At 39.5% G+C, this 26215-nt stretch overlaps 1 protein-coding gene and 1 pseudogene across 1 annotated transcript in view; one reads left to right on the top strand and one right to left on the bottom strand.

The window, feature by feature from the left end:
* Window positions 1-700: 700 nt before the first annotated feature.
* The window catches only part of NODAL (nodal growth differentiation factor), a 27605-nt gene continuing 2090 nt past the window's right edge, over window positions 701-26215 (bottom strand). Inside the window, exons 2-3 of the mRNA XM_042459469.1 lie at window positions 4385-5148; window positions 701-1459 (exon numbers count right to left, since the gene is read on the bottom strand). Of these exons, the coding sequence (XP_042315403.1) occupies window positions 1307-1459; window positions 4385-5148 (917 nt within the window). The 3' untranslated portion in view covers window positions 701-1306. The remainder of the gene's footprint in view (window positions 1460-4384; window positions 5149-26215) is intronic.
* LOC121927480 lies at window positions 10988-11106 on the top strand (annotated as a pseudogene).

The raw sequence follows: 26215 nt of genomic DNA, 5'->3' as shown, positions 1-26215 counted from the left end.
TGCCAGCTCAAACTGATGGTCTGTTCAGCCACATAGTGACACAATACACGTACATCTCAGATGCATGGAATCTTGATAATAAAATTGATGTCACCTCGCAACAGAGAATGTATGCTGAATATTAACATACAAAAAGAGCCATAACACTATATGTGGGCTTTTTCTGCCACTTGGAATATGGAAACACGCCTTTCTTTGGATACACTTTCTAGTAACCTGTTTGGTCATACCTTGACTCAATTTTGGTAGAGGTGCTGTCCCACAAGAAACCTGATTTAAGGAACTGGTTACAGCATGCAGCTGGCCATTTGTCAACTCAGTCTCAGTCACTATCAATCATGATCATACATAAAAAAAATTGCCTCTAAATTATTGAAATATTCTATTTTAAGGAGCAATGGGGAATTGAATGACCTTGAAATGTGTAACTACCTGTTTTCCTTTGTAAAGACACCTAAGCTTTGTTAGCAAAGTCCCTTGATAGCTTAGACAGCTGGCTTGGAGCATTAAGTAAGTAAAGAGGTAACATCTACTTTCCTCTCAGCTGTATTATTCCCCCATTGGGAAATGCAATCAATGATAGAAGAGTTACTCCCTCGTTCTTTTGAAGTTGATTGTGGAGCTGAGAGAAAAAATGCTTCTGAAGCATCTATTTTTCCTTGTTTTAAACAATTTGTTAAATTTTACTTTACTGGTTGAGAGCAATGAAATAAGTTGTATTCTTAAATTCTACTTTTATTTACCTGTGTGACAAAGATGTAAACATGTTTGTTGTAGGATTAGTTCATACATAGCAGCTCCTCACACACTGTCCCATCAGATACTGTCCCTCTTGCTGTGTTTAACCTTCCTCATGACATAAAACTTTAAGATCAGGGTTCTTGTTGCCACATTGGACACAGAACAAATGACCACTGACTCAGGTTAATAATTTTCCAAAGTATGATCAACATATCACTGTAAGGATAGGACCATGCATTCACCTCTTGACGAGATGTCACCTCATGGTGCAAAAGTCTCGATCTTTCTGTAGTCTGAATTCTAATATTCTCGGCTTTTCAGCAGACGGTCTTCAAACCCAGATCTATCAAGCTTTCATTCTCACTTTTAACAGTGATTGAAAATAAATACTTTTGGTAGCCCATAACTTTGCATACAAGAAGGGCCTGTCTTCCAAGCTGGTCTCACCATCATACTTTAATGACAGCTCATTAGAGAACTGTTTTGTCCATGAAGCAAGTCTTCTTTTATTTTCTCAGTTTAGGAAGGGCCAGAACAGAAGCTTCTGTCGCACAATGCAGTCTCTTCAGCGGCAGCCACACTCTTCTACTATCATATCTTCATGGTGACCTATGCTAACCCGTCCTTCTTCATAATAGAGCAGGCTTAGTGGGCTGAGTCTCACTGGGATGCAGCAGGCAGCGGGAACGCGTTCTGGGTAATGATATTTCAGCACACTCTGGAAGAGAAATGTTTTTTAAAATCTAAGAACATCTATGAAGGAGGTTAAACAGAATAGGTTCTGTGTCCCTAGATGAAGGTGTATCAGTCTCTTAGGCAATATTAATTACATTTAGTTAACTTCTTCACCAATTGACTATCACCAATTGAATAAAAAATGTGCATTTTATTGTTTCTCGAGAACTATTTGATATCAATTATTTTTTCCAATACCATTATTAGATTTTGTCTCTTTTCTTTAGTGGTCAGCCCCTTTTCTGTACTTCCATAGCAACCAGCTTTCCAGGGACCCACACATCTCTTTAAAGAAAAGTGTATTAGTTTATTAGTTCTTAGTTTATGCAAATATTATTGGTCAGAGGCATCCTTTGCAGAGATGTTGTGTGCTTTTTCAATACATCCCCCTTTTTCCAAATACAGTTTATGTATTTTTCCTTTTTCTTGCAGTCCGTCACATACCCATTCAGTTAGAGGGTTCTCAAATTCATACTTTCCTGTACTAATTGCTTTGAAATAATATAAATAGAAGAGTATGAAACTGCAGTGGCATTGCCACTTTTCAGAAAAACTTTTTCCATTGATCTAATGTTTGGTAGGCAATAAACCTATTTCCATAGAAGCATACAATGGAGAAATAAGGCTATCATATTTCTTCTTGACAAAGAATGGGAATCTGGAAAAATGGGCAAACAATTGGATTCATTTACATCTATATAGCATTTAAGGTGACCAGGGGACCTTCCATGTTTATCATGTTGTTAATTTTCACAAGATCCTTGTTGGATAAGTTAATTGTATTTTCCTGTTGTAAGATACTGTACTGAATTATGCAATAGGCCATTCATTGTTCTATTGAGGAACAGTTTTTCCAACAGCTGCGAGAATAATATCAATAATCCATGGCTTATATTTTCCCCTATATTTTCTTGAAACCTGAGCTAGCACCAGAACATTAAGCTCTTGTTTTAGAGGACGCTAGTCCTTAATCTTTTGTCTTCACCTGAACAAAGACCATTCACTTTCTCTACCCATTTTTTCTTCTTCCCCCTTTATGCACATAATAACCTTCCCCCGCTCCACAAATTCTACCTATTAGGGGGAAAATATAAATAATTTCATTATGCACATACCTCAGTATTTCATGTGGTCACATAGATTAATTATCAGGTTCATAACCCAAAACTTCAGGAATACTACATCCAGTATTCTGAGACTGCATACTTGGAGGCTGTAAAGACTGCCCCTAAGGCACGGCCTGTAATCGCCTCCAGCTGTGCTGGATTGGAGCGGTGGCAACCACATGCTGCAGCCCCAATCTGGTCTTTCCAGGGCATGATAGCCATGGCTTTAAGGTGTTCCTTTGGTGCTATGTCATGTAAACCCAGTGCCAGAAGATCGATGTGATGTTGCATGTCATGTGGAACGGAGCGTGGCATCATGCCACCATGGGGGTGGAGTTGGGCTGTGTGTCGTATGGATGTCACAGGCTGGCCTTAATGGCCGGTCTTCACAGCCCCTGGGTCCCCCCTGTTGCTACGATATTTATGGTGTTAGAACTTTATTTTAAAACTGTTACCAAGACTCAGACTTTCACTTATAAAGAAATGTTGTGACATTAAGTTGCAAGCTGGATATCTCTGTCAATACTGACATTCTCAGCTTTAACTTCCCTTCCACTCTAGAATTCTGAATTTTGAGAGTGGAGTGTACATTAGCTGCATCTCCTGCCTGCAGTTGCTTGACAGGTGGGAAGTCTGTGATGGCTTTGGGCTGGGGTGCATTATGATTGCTGGGGAGAGAATAAAGAGACAACCCACAAGAAAATGATGCAGTATGTAAAGGTGAGTTCCTGTCAAGGGTTCCAGCCAAACAGGAAAGGGAACACTTTAGCACTGCCAGAGCTTTTAGAGATTGTAGGAAAGGTTTCAGGAATACCATTACGGTTGGAATTAAAATATGATAATACTTCTGAACACTAGTTTTCAACTAGAATATTAATGGTAGTATAGGAGATACGGCAGTGGAAAAATATGAGATCTCGATATGGATCATCTGAATCCATTTTTATCTGGTTTCAGGCCTGAATGATAGATAAACAGCTTTGGTCAGTTTTGTCCATTATCTGTCCTGGGAAATGGACAGAGGATTGTTTTCCTGTTAGTTTTGCTGGGTCTTTCAGCAGCTGTTGATACTATTGATCATGGTAACCGGTTTGAATGAGACTTGGGAGATACTGTTTTACATTCTGTCTTGGGAGGACAAAGCCAAGTAGCCCGAGGGATTTCTGTATTACACCTTTGGCCTTTAGAGATCCATCAGGGTTCAGTTTTGTCCCTGATGTTATTCAACACAGACATGAAATTGTTGGGAGAAATTGTCCAGACTTTTCTAAATGGGTGTCCTTTGTTAAGAATGGACTAGACAAAGACAACCAAATTGAACCTTAAGCCACACAAGACATAGGTATTCCTGGTCAATCAAAATAAAGATCACAGTTGTCAACAAAATAAACACACTGTGGTAATATGTCTAAAGGATGGTAGCTTTGAGGTATTTCCTTACAATGAAATTCTTAATGGTCCTGAAGTGCTGTATTCAAATGCAAAGAGAAAAGGGAAAGCCCAGTCTAAGGCTGAGGGGAGGAAAGAATATCTCAATAAAGAATCTTCTGATGTCCTCACTGTGTTGTGGATTGGGTACCTGGTCTCCTCTAGACTTCATGGGGAGACTACCTTGGCCACCTAGCTGACAGGTGTTTTTCTTTTTATCAAGTGCCGTCATAAAGAAAATTTCTTTGACCCCATGAAGGTGACTGAGAACAGCCTCATCTAAGAATCATCTATACACCACTCCTAATCAAGCAAAAAATATGTGTTCAGTTGCTTGTTTCATAATCTATAGTTGTTACTTTTGACAATCTTACCTGCATGTAAGCATTGTTGCTTGGCTGGAAATCATCATTTAGTGGGACAGGACATGTTCCCTCACAACGAAAAGCATTGTATTGCTTGGGATATATAACCCAGGAATTCCAGCCTATCTTTTCAAAACTAATAAGGAGGTCCACTCTTCGGCACAGGTGTTTGAACTCTAGTTTTTCCAAGCTCAGTAAAGATGAATCTTGGGGGCTCTTGTGGCGTCTGTGCCTCTTGGTGTTCCAGACTGGTACTGTCTCTTTTGGTATTCCCTGCAGAAAGAATTTTGAGCTCTTCACTGTCTGGAGTAAGCTTGAGCTGCTTTGTTTTTTCTCTTCTTTGGAAAGTCTTAAGAAAAGCACCAAAATAGCTCTTCTGTCTACAGATCCACATGTGCTGGTCACTTGCTTTGGGATGTTTTTGGTAAGCTGTTGTATTTGATTTAGAAACTCCTGAGAAGGATCCTTTGCTGAACTGCTATTGGTGTACCACTTCAAAAGCTGGTCTGTGACTTCCAGGACTACCCAGTTTGAATGTGCTGATGGGAATGCCCCAAAGGAGCCTATGTATTTAATGTGTAGGCAGTTTTGACCACTTGGGCAAATTATTTCTTGTTGGTGATACAGATCCACTGACACTGGAGTATTGTTGAAAGCAGTATTTCTCCCAGACCTAGGCAGATGAAGTCTCAACTCAGCTAGTTGCAGCTCCTCTTCTTGAGAAAGAGAAAGGTTGAAAATGATGCTCCATTTTTGTCCCACTTGGTGGATACCTGTAGAGTGAAAAAAGCAAGGATAATGACCTTAAGCCACACATACCATAAGAGGGCATGGCTTTCTACAGAAAGCAAACATTTCTTCCCTTTCTGGGATCTAGCTCTCACTGAAGTGGTAAATCAATGTTAGGACTGAACTGCTACAAATGGTAGAAAAGGGCTTCTCTCTCTCTCTCTCTCTTTCACACACACACACACACATATTGGGTGAACATAGCTAAGGTAAACATCCCATCCGTTGGATTTGTAGGTTGGTGAGACACCAGAGCTCTCTGGCTGAAAACTAAATACCTTTTCACTTTGGGGACATAAATATTGAAATTGTTTTTAAAAAACAAGCTAAAAATAAGCCATAAAACCAAGAGTTTTCAATAAATATATATATATATATATATATATATATATATATATATATATATATATTAACATTCTTTAAAAAATTACATTCTTTAAAAAGAAAAACCCTACACACATAAGTAAGCTTTAACATGACACTGAAAAGAATGCAATGTTGTGGGTAAGCATACATCCTGCAGGAGGCCATTCCCACAACAGGATAACACTATAAGAAAGCTCTCTCTTTTGTAAATAAGTGCCTTACAGAAGGTGTGTAAGGGATACTGTATCCTTGATATCAGCCCTTGTCTGCCCCAACTGCATCCTATCAAAAGTACTATCTCATTGACTCTATAACTCTTCCTCTAAGGGATCAACAGGGCTGCTGTAACTTTGATCACATAGCTTCAGTTTAATCTATTTTGGAAATGGATTGCCGGCCAAGAAAGTTAAAAGGAGTGTGCAATTGATTGGGAAGGGATAAAGATGAACAATGCTTTTCAACTATATAATGGGTAAATGAGGGAAGACTGTGGTGTGGAACTTATTCATGCCCCTCAGACTGACTGTGAATGATGGTCTGGAGGTGATCTAATCCCTTTAAATGAGAAAGGAGAGCTTTAGGATGTGGATTGTAAATTCATTTGGATTTCTCTAGCAACGGGTGTCTTGTCTGGAGCACAGATCCACATGATCTTTATTTAGGTTACGGACAAAAAGCTATCCATCTCCAGCTGAAAGTAACATAAGCAAATGGATGGCTGAATGGAGGACATTACAGACTGACACATTCACATGCGTTCTCTCTCGCTAGGGTGGATTTTTTTCAACCAGCGCAGGGATGTGGATTGAGACAGCTCAAAGTGTCTGGAGGTGAGAGGTGAAATTTTCTCAGTTCCCCATATACTAATATATCTTCCCAGACAAATAATTTAATTCAAAGATCCCACGTGAGTGTTGGAATAGGTCCCTGGGAGACCAGGGTTCAAATTCCCACTCAACCATGGAAACTTACTGGGTGATCTTGGGCCTAGCATGCTCTCTCAGCCTTACAGGAAGGCAATGGCAAATGTACTCTGGATAATAAATCTTGTCAAGGGAAACCTAGGATAGGGTTGCCATAAATCAGAGGTGACTTGAAGGCACCTAAACAACAACAAATGAAAGAACTGGAAGCTCACCAGAAGGAATAATTCAAAATGTGAAAAGGAGCTGGATTTGGCCTGAGATGACAAAGTTCATGAGAAACGTTCTGAGCATCCTGCATTGACAGATGGAGGTTATGTTGCAATACTACTTACTGCAGCCCATATGGTCAAGATGATAACATCTTTGCCCATCTTCCACCAATAATCCCAGACATCAAGGTAAATATAGACCCTTCAGTTCCTATACAATGATAGTGGCTTTCTACTTTTGACATAGAGTTGTTACAGGGGGAAAAAGCTGTAGCCCTCTTCAAGAAAACTTCCCATGTTTTGTGTTCTTTACAGATGAATCAAACTGAGAACACATACTGTGTTGATTTGATTCAAGTATATCACCACATATCTTAGTATACTTGTCCCTCCATATTTGCTAGGGTTAGGGGCACAAGACCCCCGTGAATATGGAAAAACCGCAAATAACAAAAACACCATGTTTTTAGCTGATCAGTTGGCTCCAGTTATCAGGATGTGTCACCAGAAAGAATGGTAGCCATTATTTTGCCTTGTTGATACAGTACCAGAAAACAAATACATTAAAAAATCATCTCTTTACAGCTGAATGATTGCAACGCTTCACTTATTTTTGGTACCTCACTCAAAGTCTGTTGCTATTAATTATTCATACACACAGAGAAGACACACAGATGGAGAAGTATGCCTGCTAGAAAGGATGACAGAAAGAGTGTTGCTTTTTAGGAGCAGTGGAGAAGATGATCAAGTCACCAGAAAGTTAAACAATGGCACTCTTTTAGCAGGGCAACCTTGGCTCTAAACTGTCATAGCAAATAAACCTTGAAGTCAGTGAAAACATCTATCAAGGGCAATTTTTCTTTTTTAAAAAATTGTCAGATTGGCAGGTGACTTTTTCTGGAGGCCAATGCACACCATGAGTGAGTGGGCCATGCACAACCATGTAGAGGGTTTTCGAGCTTGTTAGCAACAACATGGCCAAGTGTTAAACTGTCCAGTGGCACAAAGAGATTAATTTTTAATAATGAGCGTGAGGATATTTTTGATATTGCTCTGAAACGTTTAGGTTGGGAAAAGATAGGAACAACGGGAAGATACTAGGAGAAGTGAATTTTTTCTGTCACTAACACCTTCTAGTAACAGTTACTCATTGTTGTTGGGGAGATCGTCAGTGACACTTTGTTTTCTTTACTGCTTCTATCACTATATAAACCATTGGGTGATTCGATGCTGCCGGGAGGAAACAGTAGGGACCTTAAGCAAGAGACAATGATGGGAGAAGGATAGAGTCGAATGGGGGCCAACACAGGGAGGGAAGCTGGGACACAATATAGGACCAGCGAAAAAAAAAGGAGAAGAAGTGTGGGAGAAAAGAAAAAAAATCATGGAGAAAGAAAGAGAAAGGGAAGAGTGGAATGATGGGATTGGAGTAATTTAAGGAGTGAATTTGCCAAATTAAGAATTTCAATAACAACAACCTCCTTAAAACCGCAATACCACCAGCAGCAAAAGGAGGAGCTAAGGAGCATAGGAATAGTACCTTTTAAGAGCACGCGAAAAAAACATGGAGAGGTTGAAGGTGAACTCGGTTTGACACAAGACAACAACCATTTAAGTGATGGTGCTTTCGGAGGAAAAAAAAGCAACTGTGTGATTACAAGCCAAGCACAGAAGACCGAAAACCAGCATTGCACTAAAAAGAAGTAAAAGTAATGAGAGAGTCTTGCAGGGCACCTCAAGACAACAAGTCTTAAAGGACTAAACAAGATTCTCTAGCATGAGCCAGAGAGAGTTGAAGCGGCTAAAAGGGTGTTTCTGCAGTGTTTTGGACCTTAGTCTCAAAGGTGCTACAAGACTCTCTAAGAGAGAATAAAAGTAATATAGCTAAGTAAACCAATGCACAGTAAAAAATGTGGTTTAATGAAAATCCATCCATTTATTCCTTGAAGGTCCTACATCTGGGTGCTTGTCCTCCTTGGACACTGCTTCCCAAAAAGTCCCAGCAGAGCAGACTCCCTTTTCCCCTCAGAGATGTCTCCTCAACCTTTCTCCACTAGCCCAGGTGAGCGGACCCCACCAGGTGAAACCACAGAATCCCTCGATTGGAAGCCCAGTGTTTGTTGCTGTGGGCCTCCAGCCTTACCAAAAAGGACAACCACTCAGAGCACACCTCTCAGAATCCTCAGGGGAAGGGCAATGGAAAACCTCCTCGACAGATCTTGGCAAGGAAAATCCCATGATAAACAAACTCCTGTGTGACAGGTCACCCAGGAGCATTTCAGGATAGGGAACCCCTAATATGATGAAATGAAAGACAGAGCTGTGTTAGTCTATAGAAGAGCATGGCAATCTGAGGAAGTAGACTGAAAGTCAGGAAAATATGCTGCCAAAACTTCTCTTTAGTCCAAAGGTGCTATAAGATCTCCTATATAACAATAACATGCTGTCTTTGACTGTAAATGAAGCTATATATTCTATTCTATAAAACACCAAACAACATCAAGTGCATTGAGGAAGTAGATTAGGACTACCAAGCCCTTTCTTCTTTCGTACTCAAGGTGGCTAACAAGGTTCTCTGAAATAATAATAAAATAATAATAAAAATAAGTATATCAAAATGCACCGAGGAGGTAGGATAAGCCTAAGAGAGATCAGGCTGCCAAAGTCTCCTTCCTTTAGTCTCAAAGTGCTGCAAGGATCTATCGCATAACAATAACAATAATAAATGCATCTGAAGAAGTAAACAATCTAGACAAGTCACGCGCCAACTTCTTTCTTTCAGTAGAAGCTACAATAAAAGAAGAAGAGAAATAAAACAAGAGAACCCTCCAATTAGAATAAAGATAAAGAAAGAGACTGAGAGAGTTGACTATCCAGGGCCTGAGGCCCGGGATTCGCACCCAGGTCTCTCTCTGCAGAGCAAGTAAGTAGCCTAGCGTCATCGCTCCAAGCCTAGGCGTACTTACTGAGGCTGGAGGCTCCGACGAGGTCGGCCGGGGGAAGAGGGATCCGGTAGAGGACTGAGAATGTAGGGGGAGAAGGGGCTGCTGATGGGCGGCAGCAGGCAAGCCTCCACCGCCTGAGGAGGGGAGCGAGGGGAGAGAGGAGAGAGAGAAGGGGGAAGGGGGGGGAGGTGGCGGCTCATCGGTGCTGAGGGGGGCCATGGTGCCGATGAGGCCGACCCAGGTCCGCCATCAGATATCCACCAGGTCACACACAGAACACGTAGGAGGTTCCAGTAACGGGGAGGGGGGAGTGGGAGGAGTGGGCACGGGGAACAGACCCCAGCACCCATCCCAAGCTAGAGGCCAAAGGAGCGGACAAGAGCAGAGAGTACGGGACACAAACTAGACACACACATATGAGGAAAGGGCCAGAGAAGGAGCGACACACAGAAGATAAAGGCCAAAAATAAGATTTTAGAAGGGTACAAACACCACACCCACACACACAAGAGACACACACGAGATAAAGGGCAAATATATAGAACATAGATATACTGTAAAAACAATATATACTGTTAAAACACATAGAAGGGCACGGAGAGCGACGAGAGAACACACATGGAAAGGCACAAGAGATATAGAAAAAATGAGGGAAGCGGCACGGGACACACACAATGATAGACACACAAACAAAGAAAGGCCATAAGTAGAGAGAGATAGACACAAAACACACACGAATATAACGCATGCCAAAATATATACAGATGATATAATAGTAAACACACACAAACACACACACAACATATAGATCTAACAAACACAATATAAAGTGCCAAATATATATAATAATATATAAACACCACAACATAAAAAAGTGCACAAATATATAAATATAAATATGAACAACACACACACACACATATAAAAAAAAAAGTGCCAATAAATATAACAAATAAAAATGTGAAAAGAAAAAACTATATAAACTGTACCCACACACAATATATAAAACACAAATAAAGAAATATACAAACACAACACATATATAAAGTGCCAAAATATAAATATATATACGAACACACACATATAAAGAGCCAAAATATATACATATACATACACACACACCAACCACACTGTAATTAATTCTATTGTACTTATAAACAGGCTCTACAACAACGAGAGATTTATAAAACAATGAACAATACATGCCCATAGGGAAACCAAAACTGCCCAGGGAGGAAACAATGAGGGAAATACTGCCACAAGAGATAGGAGAAATGGAGAAGATGAAATAAAAACCGGAAATAATAAATAAATAAATATCTTGCCCAATAGAGAATCATGGAAAATACTGAAAATAAACATGGAAATAATTAATATTGGTTGTATGAAGAGGAGAAAGGTTAGCACCCCTGACAAGGATGAAGAGCCATAGTGCTTACAACACAACATATGGTTAGGCAATGCCAATTACTTTGTGGCAATCTAAACCAAGTTTTGAAGCCCTTTAACCATCCAAAGAAGCCAAGGCCCTTCTCCAGTCCATCTGCCGGGCCAGGCTCGAGAGTGGAGGAAGATCTGCTGGACCTGATCCTACCCCACCACCATCCCTCCCTTTTGTGTCGGTCGTTTAGATGTAAGCTGAGGCAAGGGAAACGTCGACTAAAAAATTACAGCGTGTAAATTTACAAGCGCTTTATAAATAAAGGTAATAATAAATATATATATACAAACAAACACAAAACAACAACACAACTTTAGAGGAAGGAACGCCAAATCATTTCTGAATATCCTGCCTAAGAAAATGTAGGAAAATTTAATAACGAATAGTGCTTAAAATTTTCTTGAGCTGGCATAGAATGGGTTAAACAGCAGTTAATAGATTTCATTCTTTATGGGATTTTTAAAGGAGGAGAGGAGTAAAACTAAAGTTTCAAAGATAATACGTATCCTGTCATTAAATAAATGTTTGCCTTCTTTCAAGAGGACTGAGGCAATAAAAGAAACGTATTGAATGTTCTCAATTGGTAATTTATACTGTCATAAAGATTACACAGTCTTCACGCGTGGTTTTGGGGTAAAGTCTTGGTACCCGACCTTTCCTCTAATTTAATGATGATTACTTAATAGGATGGCTTACATTCTCTCAATTGATGCTGGATACATGGGCAAAAGCGTGAACCTCTAAATGCTAAACTACAAAAAGGATTAATGAATAAGGTTTTATAAAACACGGGTTTTCTCTTGTTCATATTGTGTCCTAGCTAAATTTGAAACTATTGTATGAATCCGGAAAAATGGACATAGAGCAACCATTTAACCAAACGTCCATGCGTAAGATGTGGGGGTGCAGGCGGGGTGTACAACACAGAGGTATAACAAGCATGCCAGAATGCCATAAGTAAATCGAGTAACCTAAATGAGAATTATGGGATACAAATACATTCCACCACAAAAAAAGGAGACATAAAAGACTGCAGTAATTACAGATGTGCATAATTCCCCAAGGCAAGCAAAGAAAGTCATGTTAAAACTTCGCAGCAAATAACCCAACCAAACGTAAATGGAGAGAATGAGAAACAAGAGGTGGAGGGAAGGAAATAAGAGGACATAGAAAAAAACATTGGACAATGGAAAGGCACAAGAAGGGGGGGAGGGGGAGAAGAAAATGCCTGGCATTATTAATTACAGCAAAGCATTTAGACGCATAAGATATGAAAAGCTAGGCTTCCCTAGACAATGGGGAGTGCCACAAGACAATGATCATCTATGCGGCACCTTTACTCAGGACAAGTGGATGCTGATTAGAACAGAATATGGAGAAACAAAATAGTTCCCAATTGCAAAGGGGTTAAGGGCAAGGTTGACATACATAACCATATTATCACTCTGTAGAAAAATATTTTTTGCCAGCAGACTCGATCAAAGGCAGGAAGAGAGTGAGGACGGTGGGAAGGAACTTAAAAACTTGATATACAGACAACACATACTATAGCAGAAATTAATAAGACTGGAAACAATTAAAAGAGGTAAGGAGGAAACTGCCAAGGTAGGCATAAGCTGAACATAAGAAAAGAAAACCAAAATAATGATTGAGATAGAATGATGAGGATGATAGATACACAGAAGAGGTTCAAAAGAATCATCCGGACAATAGAAAAACCAAAAAGTCAAAGATCCATCGTAGTGGATCAAAATAGACCAGAATAGACATGATAGTCAAAAAAATCAGATAGAATGGAGAGAGCAGTGGAAAGAACGGACAAAATACTAAAGTGCAAAAGAATAACTAATAATAATGTGAGGATAGTCAAGCCATTTATTCACCATCATATGATGGATGTGATTGCTGGACAAGTGAAGAAGACTGATAAGAAAAAAAAAATAACTCGTTGAAGATGTGGTGTGGAGAAGAGTGCTGAAAGAAACAATGGATGGCAAGAACAAACAAACAGAAGGATCTAGAACAGATCAAGCCTGAAAACCTCCCGGAAGCCAGATAACTAAAAGAGGAATGTTTACTGACCACATCACGAGAATTCATAATTCTTAGAAAAGTAACGATGCGGAAAGGGTAGAGGGCACAGAGAGAGAGGAAGAGCACATCACAGCTGGTATAACCAGTAAGGGAGGTCATGCAACTGAAGCCTACAGGACTTGAACAAAGCAGTTGAGAACAAGGGAATCTGCAGATGTCTCATCTACAAAGGTTGCCATGAGTCAGTTAACAAAAATTAGATACAGGTAACGAAGGAGGGAGCTAGGTGGTGTGTAATGGTTTCACAGGGAAACAGGTCTGAGAGTCCAGAGGTTCAATCTCTGCTTGAACCAGGAAGCCACTGTGACTTGGGCAGGTAACACTCTAGACCCTGAAGGAGGCCTGACAAACCGCAAGAAACCCTTTAGGGATCACCATAAGTCGGAAACAACTTGAAGACAAACAATAACAACAAAGAGAAGGCGAATGGGTTTTCTGAGCAGATGCGGAATCTGATGCGTACTTACCTGGGAGAAAATTCCAGTGAGGCTTACATTAATAAATATGCATAGGCTGTTTCAAACACCTTCTTATCCTTGCTTAAACAATGGAGCAAACAGAAAGATCGGATAAATCTAGCACAGAGTTATATTAATCTAAACCAATATCTGCTAATGCATGGCGAGAATGGGGTGGGGATACACATACACATATGAAAAAAAGCATCTGAATAAAAGTGTGTTATATTATAAATAATAAATGATGGTACATGTCTGAAACATGTGGGTGCGGTGCGTGTATTTAAAAGATAATACTGATTTTGTTGGGTCGTTTGAACCTTTGTAAAAATACAGAAGTAGTGCATAGCATGGTTAACAGCGACTAACAAGCATTCAAGGCATAAGGCTGTTTTTAAATGAGGATGGGGATTAAAATATAGTTTTAAAAAAATGAATACACTGTCATTTAGTCCCAGTGGAAATCTGGCAGAACAGTAAAATTGAACAGAGAGTCATTGACAGAGATTAAGGACTTTGAAATACTTTACAATACGCAAAGGCGATGCTATATAGAGCTGATTTTCGGCAATCATTATCACCATTTGAGATTTTTAATTACATTTCAAATGTCCGGTATTAAGAAGGGCAGAACAACCTCTTCTGTTTTAAGTTACAGGGCAGAGCTAATTTAAAATACTGTATTAAAACATTCAAATTCAATGTTCCCAGAAAAAATAAATGAAAAGTCTACCCACAACACATACTCTAAACAGCACACTGTGTGACAGAAAGACACAAGAGAAAAGGTGGGTGAATTGGAGTTGGGCATAAGAAAGAAAAGACAATAGACTGAGTTTCTTTCACTCTGTCTTTATAATCTTGATAAGGAACTATAACTAATGGCTCACTGGAACAAGGGAGTTGGCGCCTATCTGGTCCCCTTGGAGAGCATTCTGCCATTATGTCCTGTCCACCTAGAAAGGGTGGAGTTTCTAGATGTTTTAGCTCTTAAATTTGTTGTTTGGTAAAAGCTAAACTTTTGGCTACTCAGCATAGATGTTGGAAACATTACCAACCAAGTATTAAATGATCTCTAACTATGGAAATGGTTAAATTTACAACACAAATCCAGGAATGACAATTTGTAAACTGAGACACCTCTAGTTGCAAATTCTTATATTAGCTGATAAAAATGAAAGGAACCATGCATCCTGAATGGAACTATGCATTAAGACTAAGGCCTTAAAGCTGAAACATCACAAAGAAAGAGAATTCCATAATACATTATCACAAATGTCAGAAGCACTGTACAAAAAGGTGGTAAAAAATATTTGAAAATAGAAACATTTTGCATAGAATATACTGAGTAAAGAATCCACTGAAGCTTAAGAGGAATTCTAAAAAAAGTAGTACATTTCTTTACTGGCTGGCACATTGTTTCGACAATTAGGGGAAAGCTTGGATTTAACCACTGAACTTCTGAAAACTGCCACATGTTTTCAATTACGATCATGTAGCCAGGAAAAATATAAAGGGTAGCTGTTTGGCCAGCAAAAATCCACAAAGAAAAAAAGTGATACTTTTATGCCAACCAAAAATGCAAGAAAAATCATAAGCAAGCTAGTGTTGGTATTGAGCATTGGCTAACAACCTAGGAAAACAGCAGGAGTTCAAAAAGGGCTAAGGCAGGAAATCCACTGATTGACTTGGCAAAGTAACACAATCTTCAGCCCCGAAAAAAGGGAAGGCATGCACACCCCACCCTCTGAGCACAATGATTGCCAAGAAAAACAATTACTAACATTTTATTCCTTTCTTGTGTCCACAATGGCCCAAGAAGGGGAGTGGCTTTGCTTGCACTGAGAATGCTCCAGAACAACAGAACTACACAAAGACAACATTCTTCAAAATGTAGGTCGAAATGAACTCTAGCAATCACTTTTCTTCTCATGTAGATTTTGTAAAAACATATTTTAACGACGAGAAAGACAGTGGAGCTTCAAAGCCGCTGTTTAGCTTTGCTGTGTGCCAGTCTTTTCGACTTATCACAAAACGGAAGGTGAACTTGTTGTGTTTTTGTTGTTGCCTCCAATTATTCCAACTTCGCACCGCACTAAGGTGAACTGGTGTTGTTGTGTATGTTAAATTCACTTTCAGCTGATGGCACCCATGAGAACTTCTGTTGTTAGTGTCATTTCCAAAAACATGACAACCCTAATGTGAGCTTCTACTTGTGCTGTGTCATTTCCAATTACGGGCAAACCTAAAGTGAAACTTGTTGCACCTGTAAGGTGAACGTCATTGTTTTGTAACTTCAAGTCAATTTACCTACTTATGGGAAAACCCATTCCTGAAGTTTTTTGGCAAGATTTGTTCAAAGAAGAGTATGCAACCACCTTCCCCTGAGCGAAGAGTGTGACTTGCCATGGACAACCAGTGGCCATGGAAAACCCAAATAAGGATTCCAAAATTTTGGTAATCCAGATGTTTGGAATTCAAGCCGGAAATACCTGATTTGGCCAAAGTAGGCTGAGGAATCGGGAGCTGAAGTCCAAAACAACCCAGAGATACAAAGTTGGGAATAACTGCAGAGGGGCCTTGGGCAAAAGTCACACACTCTCAGAGATTAATACACAGGGGTTATCCAATCCTTGTCCATTAAGTCTCATCCTTCATGGTGCGATGGAGGAGGGAAGGATTTCAGATGATGTTGCGCAGATCCTTTCATAACAACATTGAAAAAGCATGATGATCGCAAATTGTCAGACGACTTTCAGAGACGTTGCACAGATCCTATCATAAACTGTTATTAAAACGCATTGGAGTTAACACAGGAATGATCCGTGCAGAAACTATATTTTAAAGGAAAACAAACCCGACTTTGTGGGGTTTTTTCACATGAAGTTAAGTGGGATTAACCGAAAAGAAAAGTAGAAAAAAACAAATGCAAAATGAGGGTGTTTTCAGATGACGTTCGTGAAAGAGAAATAACGGAAAAATAACCCAAACAAGAAAGCCGACAAAACCGCTCCTTTTTACTTTGAAGGAAATTCCGAATAGAAAGGAGTGTTTTTTGTCAGCTTCATGATTATTTTTCACATTGTTCTCTTATCCACCAATGCATCGAAAAAAAACAGGATTGCAGGTGTTTTAGAGGTTTTAACAATCGTTTGTAGGGATGCGTGTGTGATAAATACTTTGGTTGGCATTTGCAATAATGGGAGTTTCACGTTATTGCAATAGTGCTTAATAATGGGTAATGGTGAGATCACGCATACATTGAAAGAATTTCACGCGAGTGCAGTCACAGGAATGGGTTGTAGGAAATGAATGGATAAAGAGACGGGGAGTGAATCCACATCCTTACTACCGTCACTGTGTGTGATAATCTCCTAAGTCTCAGGGGATGGCAATGCAAACCCCTGGCTAAAAATCCTCCCAAGAAAACCTAGGGATAGGGTTCCCTAAGTTGGAAAGGACTTGAAGGCAAATACAGGAAACAAAGTGGCTGAGAAGAGCATCTGTTGTGGTGGGAACAGTGGTGCAGCTGTGAGTGAGCACCGGATGGCTCTGGGCCTGGCCATCCCTTCCACACACAAATGCAGGCAGCAAAGGGGGGAGGGGGAGGGAGAAAGAGACACGAAAAGAAAGAACGGGCTCCATCTGGAGGGAAGCAAAGAAAGGAAAGGAAGAAAGAAAGAAAGAAGGAAAGGGACCCAGAAGCCATGTAGTTGGTATGCCCACAGAAAGGACAAGGGCTCCAAGTGCGGGGGCAATGCAGCCTTGGGTGGAGTGATCCATACCCACTCTCTTTTGCTTTTGAATCCCACCCAATAACCCCATTCTTCTTTCTCCTCTCCAGGGGGACCAGATGTATCTAAAACTCAAAGGAGGAAAAGAGGCACGCAAAAGTAAACAGCCATCAGGGGAAAAAAAATGGAAAAGACCAAATACAAAAATTGCAACACACACACATACACACTCCAGGAATTACATTTGTGCATGCTTCCTTTTCATGCATGCCCAAATGGAGGAACATAAAGAGAAATGTAGGGATGACCAAAGAAAAGCTAAAATCACTCCTCTAGAAATGTAAAATTATGCAGAGAGGACTCTTAGTGTATTCAGAAGGAGGGAATTCAGACGAAGGAGGGACAGGAGAAGGAAAGAAAAGCTAAAAACATTCCCTAGTAATGCTCAGAATGGAGGGATTCTATTTAATATTGAATTATATATTATTATGGAGTAATTTATAGCCACTCTTCAGCCACAAAAAAGGGCTCTCAGAGTGGCTACAATTTAATATTATTTTAATTAGAGACAGTTCCTGCCTCAGGCTACAATCAAAATGGAGGAGAACATGACAAAGAAAAAGCTAAAAAATCTGCCTAACAATGTAAAGTTGCACAAAAAAGGAGGACGTTAAAGGAAAACGTAAGGACATGACAAAAAAAGTTTAAAAACCACCTAAAGAAATAAGTTCTTGCTTCTATCAGGTTTGGAAATGAGAGGCATTTGAATTCCTTTGGCAGAAGGCTGGGGAATGGAAGGACATGCCGGAAAGGAAGGGTGTTGGCACCTTGCCGAAGTTATAAACTTCAAAAGGAGGGACAAAAGCACCAAAATGTAGGACAATTATAGAAAAAATGTGGACATGACCAAAAAAAGCTCGAAACACTCCTAGAATGAAATCTGCTCCGTAGTCATGTCTCAAAATGGGAAAAGAACATGGAAATCTCTGGATAGAGAGGTGGAGGTGTACAATAGTATGGAAAAGGAGGACACTGGCCACCCTACCTGGCCTACTCCTCCTGGACAATGGCAGGGAAAGTGCACCTCCTTGTCCTGGAAGTTAGTTTTTTGCACCACTATTGGCTTTTGTGCTTAAGATCTCTGGGGAAAAAATGGAATCTGGTGTCGAACCCTTCTGGTTCCTGGGAGGTGAATGAACTTTTTGCCAGAGGCCTGGTGCTACTATGTAGGAGAAGGAGAGTGACCAGAGGTACCTCCTTTTCCTAGGATAATTGTCCGGCATTTCACAGCTTGTCCAGGAGGAATTCAAATAATGTCTCTATTTGGGAGATGACTAAGAAGCATGGATTTACCAGGGACCAAAGGCTTCATTTTCTAGGATACAACACAACAACAACAACATTTACCCACCGTCCATAGGGAAATTCCAAAATGGCCTCCATTGGCGCATGATAAGGAGCATGGATTTAATTTATAGGGGTGTTTTGAGCTTTTCTGTGGTCGTGTCCATCCTTTTTAATGAAAGGTCCTATATTTATGTGAGGATATCTGGTCACCCTGGGAGAAGGGAGGGAAGAAAGAGGGCACTGGATGGAATCTTGGCCTCCGGCCATGTGAAGTATGTCAAGAAATAATCAATTCTAATGAAGTAGTTGTGGCATATCTAAGCATTAAAATCATTGTTATACCCACCATCATTTAATGTGAAGTCTGGATCTTTACGTTTGATCTGCAAGAAAAAATGAACAGCAGTGCTGGGGAAATCAGGAGGAACCCATACTCCCCTTACGTAGTAGAACTTTCTTGTTTAGTTCTCCTTTGCCCCTATAACCCGGAGCAGGGGAAGGGGGACATTTCCCGTATTCTCATGTGGATCACTGTGATGGATCAGATATTCCGATTTAGTACAAACATCATTGCGCTAAGGAGATTAGGAACACACACATGGGGAGCAAAGCGCCCAAGTCCCAATTATGTTTGATTGCATGCAGTTACAAGTAAGTAGTAGAGAATGAGGCATGACAGTGGTTCCGGACACTCCATCCTCAGCCTTGCTGGTCCACCTTGTTCCTCTATAAATGCATACTACAGTGTTTTGCACAGGAAAAAATGGTCTCTATTAAAGATCTCTTTCGCAAGTTGTTGTGGGCAGTTCCCCTGCGATCCCCACCATAGTTTATATATTTCCTCCTCTAAGCAGAAACACATTTTCGAAGTGAAAAGATGTCATTTCATTTGTGTCCTTCACAGCCTGTGCAGCTTAATTGGTTATTGACAAAAAAAAAGAGATGGACATAGCTCACTGGGAGAGAACCACATCTTTTGACTGCATCAATGCCTACTTTTGCCTTATACACCTCAGGTTGGGCTGTTGGAGCAGATGAGCAGTGCTTTTTAGCACAAGAACGTCCACTTGGCCAGTACGTGGGTTGATGGGAATAGTATTCATAAGAATGAAGAGTTTAAGATTCGAGTTTAAAAGAGCGTGGAAGGGCAAAGGCTCTTTATTCATTCGGAACCCTTGGATAAACCACCTCTAATTGGATTTGGTAGGGATCTATTTCTTCACATTAATAAGAAAAATATGCCGCCTTCACAGTCTTGTTGAAGTTCCACTTTTCTGGAAAGAGACCAGTGTTTTTTTTTGCATTGAATCTTTGATGGGAATATAAGTAGGGGAATACAACATTATTTTAAAGTAATCATTTTTTGTGGGTTTGCGACTAATGTGGCCAGTTTCTAGAAGAGGTTATTCTGATGTTATGCTACATCTGTGGCTGGCATCTTCTGAGAATGCTGGCAAGGGAAGAGAGTAGGTGTGTATGATGCACACAACACACGTGTGACCCTGAGTAAGGAGGAAGTGATCCCAAGTTAATAATGTGTATTGCTCTGTATTGAATGGCAGGCAAATATTAATATTTTAAATAATAATTGCTGACACGATGATTTCCACTACCTGTCCTTGTCAGAGGACCATAGCAAAACATAGATGCAACAATCAAATGGGAGTGTTGGACTGAATGGCAACCCCCCTCCCCGAGAGACCGCAGTTTGCTTACAATGCTTTTCCAAGCAGAAGATCACTTGATATGCTTAAAGACTACATCATACAAGAGAGGCTATTACTTCAAACATTCAATGGAGAACAAACCCACAATGGTGATACATGGGCACAATGCTTGCCAAGAAACCCCATAGGTTTGCCTTAGGGTCTCATAGATCAGAAATGACTGAAGCACACAAAACAAGAACAGATGTTACAGAAGCTGAGGTTCGGGGTCGGATCCACAAAACAGGGAGGAAGAAAGTCTTGCTTTGCTTACATGAGTTGGCATGGTCTTGCTGTGGAGTGAGCCTGTGCCCTGCCTGCCCATGTGTCACATGAAGTAATATAGTAAATTAGTCTTGTTTTGAGACCTGCGTAATTGCTAGGCTCCTTTGAGATCGTAGAGAAAGGACAAATTCATGAGCTGTGACGGACATGTGTGTCACAATTCTGTAGTTAAAATTCTGTTTATCATTTTAGATGGTAGATATTGAAAGCCCATATTGCCACATATGAGATGGGTGGAGTATATTTGGGAGAGGGCTTCTCTGTCAACAACCCTTAAACAGGCTTTATGTGGGGACACAGAGGAGAGCCGTTGTTGGTGAGAGAAAAGTTGCAGGACTAGTTTATGCATGAGAGTTAGATAAAGTAGTGGCTATTAACTGTATACCAAGATCACTAAACATACAATTGCAGGCTTTGTGCTGTTGACTGGTAATAAATGATGCCTTGAATAGACCTTGCAAGGCTATGTTCCTGCAGAGTTAAATATAACTCAACGAAAGAGTCAGGAAGTCAAGGGAGGCTGCCTACAATATTTGTGTAACCCTTGATTGAGAATGCTTGTTTTGCCAGGAGAGGCAGCAATTAGAACAACTTCGTGAAGCTTTAAAATACGCAAACACACGAATAATGCAGGGAAGAAAGAAGACAAACAAGCTGTCAAATAAAAGGTTGGGATCCGAAAAAGTTAGAAAAATAAACTTTAATTAAGATTGTGGAAACATATAAAAATGAAAAGTTAGATGATCATGGGAGAGGTTTGAGATATAGGAGAAAAAACAAGTACATGTGTTTGCGAAAGAACGTGTGTGCATGAGAAAAAGGAGCATCAGTAAACTGAGCATCATTAATATACCTCATCCACAACTATGGGCGTGTTGATTTTCATGATCCAAGTCACCTCTCCTGTCATGGCAAAGCTAGAAAATTAATTTAAGAGTTACCACGATTAAGGATATTCAGTTAAAGAACATTCTCTATTTATTATTTTACAGCAAAGGTGGAACAATCGCATAAGAAAAAACTCCCAGAAAATAATAGATCATATTTCATAGTCATCGAAAAAGACATAGAACTGTATAGAAATTTTGAAGAATTCAAATCTTAATCAGGGCAAGATGGTATAAGAAGCAGCTTGGGAAAGAGAAGAAAGGACTTGGTGTGCGTGCGGGTGAACGTTACCTTCAAAGTTGTCTGAGATGGATGGCAAACCCAATGAATTTCATGGAGTTTTCTTAGGCAAGGAGTCACAGAGGTGGTTTGCCAACTCTTGCTACAGCACCATGGTATTCTTTGTGTCTCCGGATCAAGTAATGATAAGGCTGGATCCTGTAGACTCAAGATCAGACAGGATCAAAATCATTTGTTGGTGTCGTTATACTTGTAATAGATGTGGCAAATGCCATTGTGACTGCAAACCTAAGGCGCGTTTTCTTAACTGTTTTTGTTGTTGTTTGTCTCCAAATCATTTTTGACTATGGAAGCCTGAGGCAAACCACCAAATGTAGCCTACACAATTATCACAACACAAACAGCTTTGGACTACACATGTTTGATAGGGAAACATAATACGGATGGCATCTTTCCACCCTCCACGATTCCCACCCAATCCACTCGATTTTTCAAGCATTTTAAAAGCAAAAATAGCATAACAGTAATACATTCAGGAACACAGGCCTAAGATTCACATTAATCATATAAAAAAAAAAGCTTTATTCGAGGTAGTGCTAGGCATAAGCAAGATACAATAACAGCCAAAATCTAACAAAACAGGAACCTTTAATTGTCCAACCAAATATGCACACAATACATTTACGCAAGCTTTCAAGCTCCAGGTTCTTCAATACAGGAACCAAAAGTATGAAAATCAATAGGAGAAAAAATATTGTAGTCACAGGGTCTGCACTTGTCAAGGTGTTGTTGGGTGTGTTCAGGCGAGATGGTGTGGAGGATATCTACCATATATACTAGACTATAAGTCGACCATAAGTATAATTTGAGGCAAGTTGAGGGCAAATTATGGATTTGTTATTAACCTGTCTATAAGTCGAGGGCATATAGAAAGGATCAAAAAACAAGTAAAAGGAACTTTAAAGAATTCCAGAGACATAACTCTTGTGCCACTTTTAAGGATGAGTAGAGAGAGTGAGGGGTTGGTTGGTGTTTCATGTATTATACTCTTGTTTTATTCATAAGAAGATGGTTCCTTCTTTTAAATAAATGTTAAGATACAATACTACATGGCCCCATGGATAAGTCGGACTCAGAGTTTTTTGGGGCAATTTTGTTGACTAAATTCTAGGACTTAACATGAGATATACAGCATAGTAGAAGCCGTCTTCTTCTGGCAAATGTGGCACGGGAGTAAAAGCACTGGGGAAGCTTGTGATAGGATCGTCACATGTTAGGGGCATTAGCAGTACACTTGCAAAAGTTTCCATTAAAACGATTTTATGAAAAAAAGGTATTGTGTTATTCTGTCTTCTTCAGGACGAAAATCTTGCAAACTTTTTCAATCAGAAAAGTTAATCTGAGCTGTTTCCACTTTCCTTTTTGCATTTGCTGACAAATACTAGTGGCAGGTAATAAAACAGCAAAAATCTGTGAGAGGAAATCTCTGTTGCTTGGAAACAGCTGGCAAACACGACCTTATTTCAAACAGCTGGCATAGAAGACAAAGTAAAAAAGAATCATGTAGCAAGACAGGAGGCTTATTTTCAGATTTAATATCCTGGCTAGTGTATTTTTGCTACTATTAAAAAAAAGTTAAACATTCGAGTAGAAGAGATTGTGTGAACAATCCACAACCTTTTCCCATTTTGAGGTTTTCTGGAAGAAAAACGTCTAAAGAATTTCTATGCCTACAGGGAAATATCATGGACTTTTTCTAATTATGTATGCGTAGATATGTAAATGATGAGCAATATTCCAAGAGGAAACCATATAAAATAATAAATCTATGTAATATTTCTTGTGTTAAATGCATTACATTTTGTCCATGCTGACACTGTTGGCATATAGCGCCTTCAGTTGCCTGTCAACTTAGGCTACCCATACAGTTCGCGAGGCTTTTGTTGAGCAAAGAATAACCAGAGTGGTTTTGCCAGTTCTTCTGAAATACGTTTACAGCACATGGAGATTTGTCAGACGGTTCTCCACTAAGTACTAAGTAGCTGACCCTGCTAATGTCAATATCAAAAGGATCTGATGCTTCCAAGAATGCTCACTGAAATTAAACATTGGAAGAGTAGCGTAGATATCAAGTCTTGCCCTCCCTAGGCTTCACTATAATGAACATGATGGTTTTACAATAATACACATGGATTTTTATATTGCTATCCAAAACAATCAACCGATACAAGCTTGGAATGAGGCAAACCTAGTGAAAAAAGGCCATGGCATTCTGAAGCAACAACAATTTATATAAGCAAATTACTCTTTAAAAGTTAAGTCTGGAGTTGGGCTTAATTAGGAATTACTGTTGTTTGAATAGAAGAAAGAAAATAAAAGTTGCAGAGCTTAGCAATTTGCTACAACAGCAAATAGTTCCTTGGTCTTGCAAAGAAACATAACCTGAGCAGCTAGTAAGAGGGTAAATGAAGTTGGCTCATATCAACAACCACAACATGAAAATTTGTAGCAAAGTTTCAGGATTTCAGGCTTTACCATTTTCGGGCACTTTGGGTTCCGTTTAAATCCACTTTCCTACCTTCTGATGTTTATGTGCTGAATCACATTTCACAACTACTTCCTTTAGGAACTGATGAATCCACATAAATATTTGGTTTCTTCTTGGCGGTTGCAGTGAAACTTGACAATATTGTGGGAGAAAGAAATTATGTCTAAAGAATCACTCTCCTGTGAATGGTTGGAAGTGGAAATGCTTCCTCAGATGAAAGCGTGAAAACCACAAGAAGATTCAGAAGATGGGGAAGTGATGAGGTACACTTGTGGCCCACACTGCCATTTGCCAGTTGAGGATGGCAGGTGGATTGTGGGTAATAATTTGGTCCTTTCTCTAGTCTTCATTTGGATACAGGACTTTAAATAATCAATTCTGCTCTTCTGTGTCGGTTATACAGAATAGAACGACGAAAGAACTGAGGAGTAATCTGTGCTCATTGCTGTGTTATTTGCAGGAAATATAAGCAATAGAACCTAGATTTTGAAATAATCATGCTGTTGTGTTATTTGCAGACACATAGGCACTAGAGACTGGGATTTTGAAATAATCATCATAGGAATGTTTTTTCCTATGCTCGAGTTATGAATCGTAAGCTTTTGTAGTGCTTCCTCTGTGAGCAATTTTTCTATGTTGTCACTATTTTTACAGAGTTGTAGAATTCACAGAAGAACAGCCGTTGTAAGTCTGAGAATCAATATGTAGAAAATCTCGTAGCACCTTTGAGACTAACGAAAGGAAGAAGTTGGGCAAGCACCGAGCTTTCTAGCTCAGTCTACCCTCGATGCATTTAGAGGAATTTAAATTAAAACTTCGGAGGAAGTAGAACGAAGTCTACAAAAGCTCATGTGCCAAGTTCTTTCTTAGTCGAGTGGGGAGACCTCAAGAGTTATAAATGTTGTTGGACAAACAAGTGTGTGTTAAGTGTGGACTATGCTCCGTGAATAGTACAAAAATATAGAATGGAATATTAAATGAACAAATCAACAATTGGGGATGTATTTAAATACATTGTGTTTTGCTCCGCAATTCGGAGGTAATATATCAATTATTGTTACAAAGTCAAAGATGGTTACAGCAAAACGCCAAAAAATATACGGAACGGTATAGCATAAGCCATTAACAAGAAAAACCAGCCTACAGAACCTAATTTAATAGCGATAAAGCATGAAAAAAAAGTAACAGTACATAAATATAAGATATTAATATCCACATTAAGGTTCAATTCTAAACTATGAACACGTTAGCTAAACAAGCAAAAGTGGTTAGGATTGAAATCCACAGAGTGCAGGGTGACCAGATGTCAAACAGCAAAGGAGGACAAGGCACTGCAGATGTAAGGACATAATCACGAAAAAAATGTAAGGGAATGCCATAAAAGGTAAAACACAAATGTGAATATAAATTCCATTTTTCTTAGTCCATTCTCAAAAGAAGAAGATTTGAAATCCATTCTGGACGGAAGTTGGAAAGTGAGAATGTCCTGGGAAAGGAGGGACATCGATCAATCTGTCAGGAGTCATTCTTTCAGCAGCTGGGAAAATAGGGGTAGAAAAAAGAAAACAAATACTGAAGAATCATAATATGCCCAGTTTCATGTATCTCAAATGGGTGGACTATACGCTCAGATCCTAATCGACATGGCATAGGAGGCATCAGGACTGATATGAGGTAAATACGTTTAAACGTAATGTTCAAAAAAGTGTATGGTATATAAAAGCTACTAGAATACAAGGAATAAAATAATAAAATAATAATAATAATAATAATAATAGGTTTTATATTATATAGAAACCAAACACATCACGGGAATACGAGCGGTTACAATAGAGAAGGGATAAAAAGACAGTTCCCTGCAAGG

The sequence above is a fragment of the Sceloporus undulatus genome, chromosome 3, assembly GCF_019175285.1.
Source record: "Sceloporus undulatus isolate JIND9_A2432 ecotype Alabama chromosome 3, SceUnd_v1.1, whole genome shotgun sequence".
In the NCBI taxonomy this organism is placed as follows: Eukaryota; Metazoa; Chordata; class Lepidosauria; order Squamata; family Phrynosomatidae; genus Sceloporus; species Sceloporus undulatus.
This window is presented reverse-complemented; position numbering and strand designations above follow the sequence as displayed.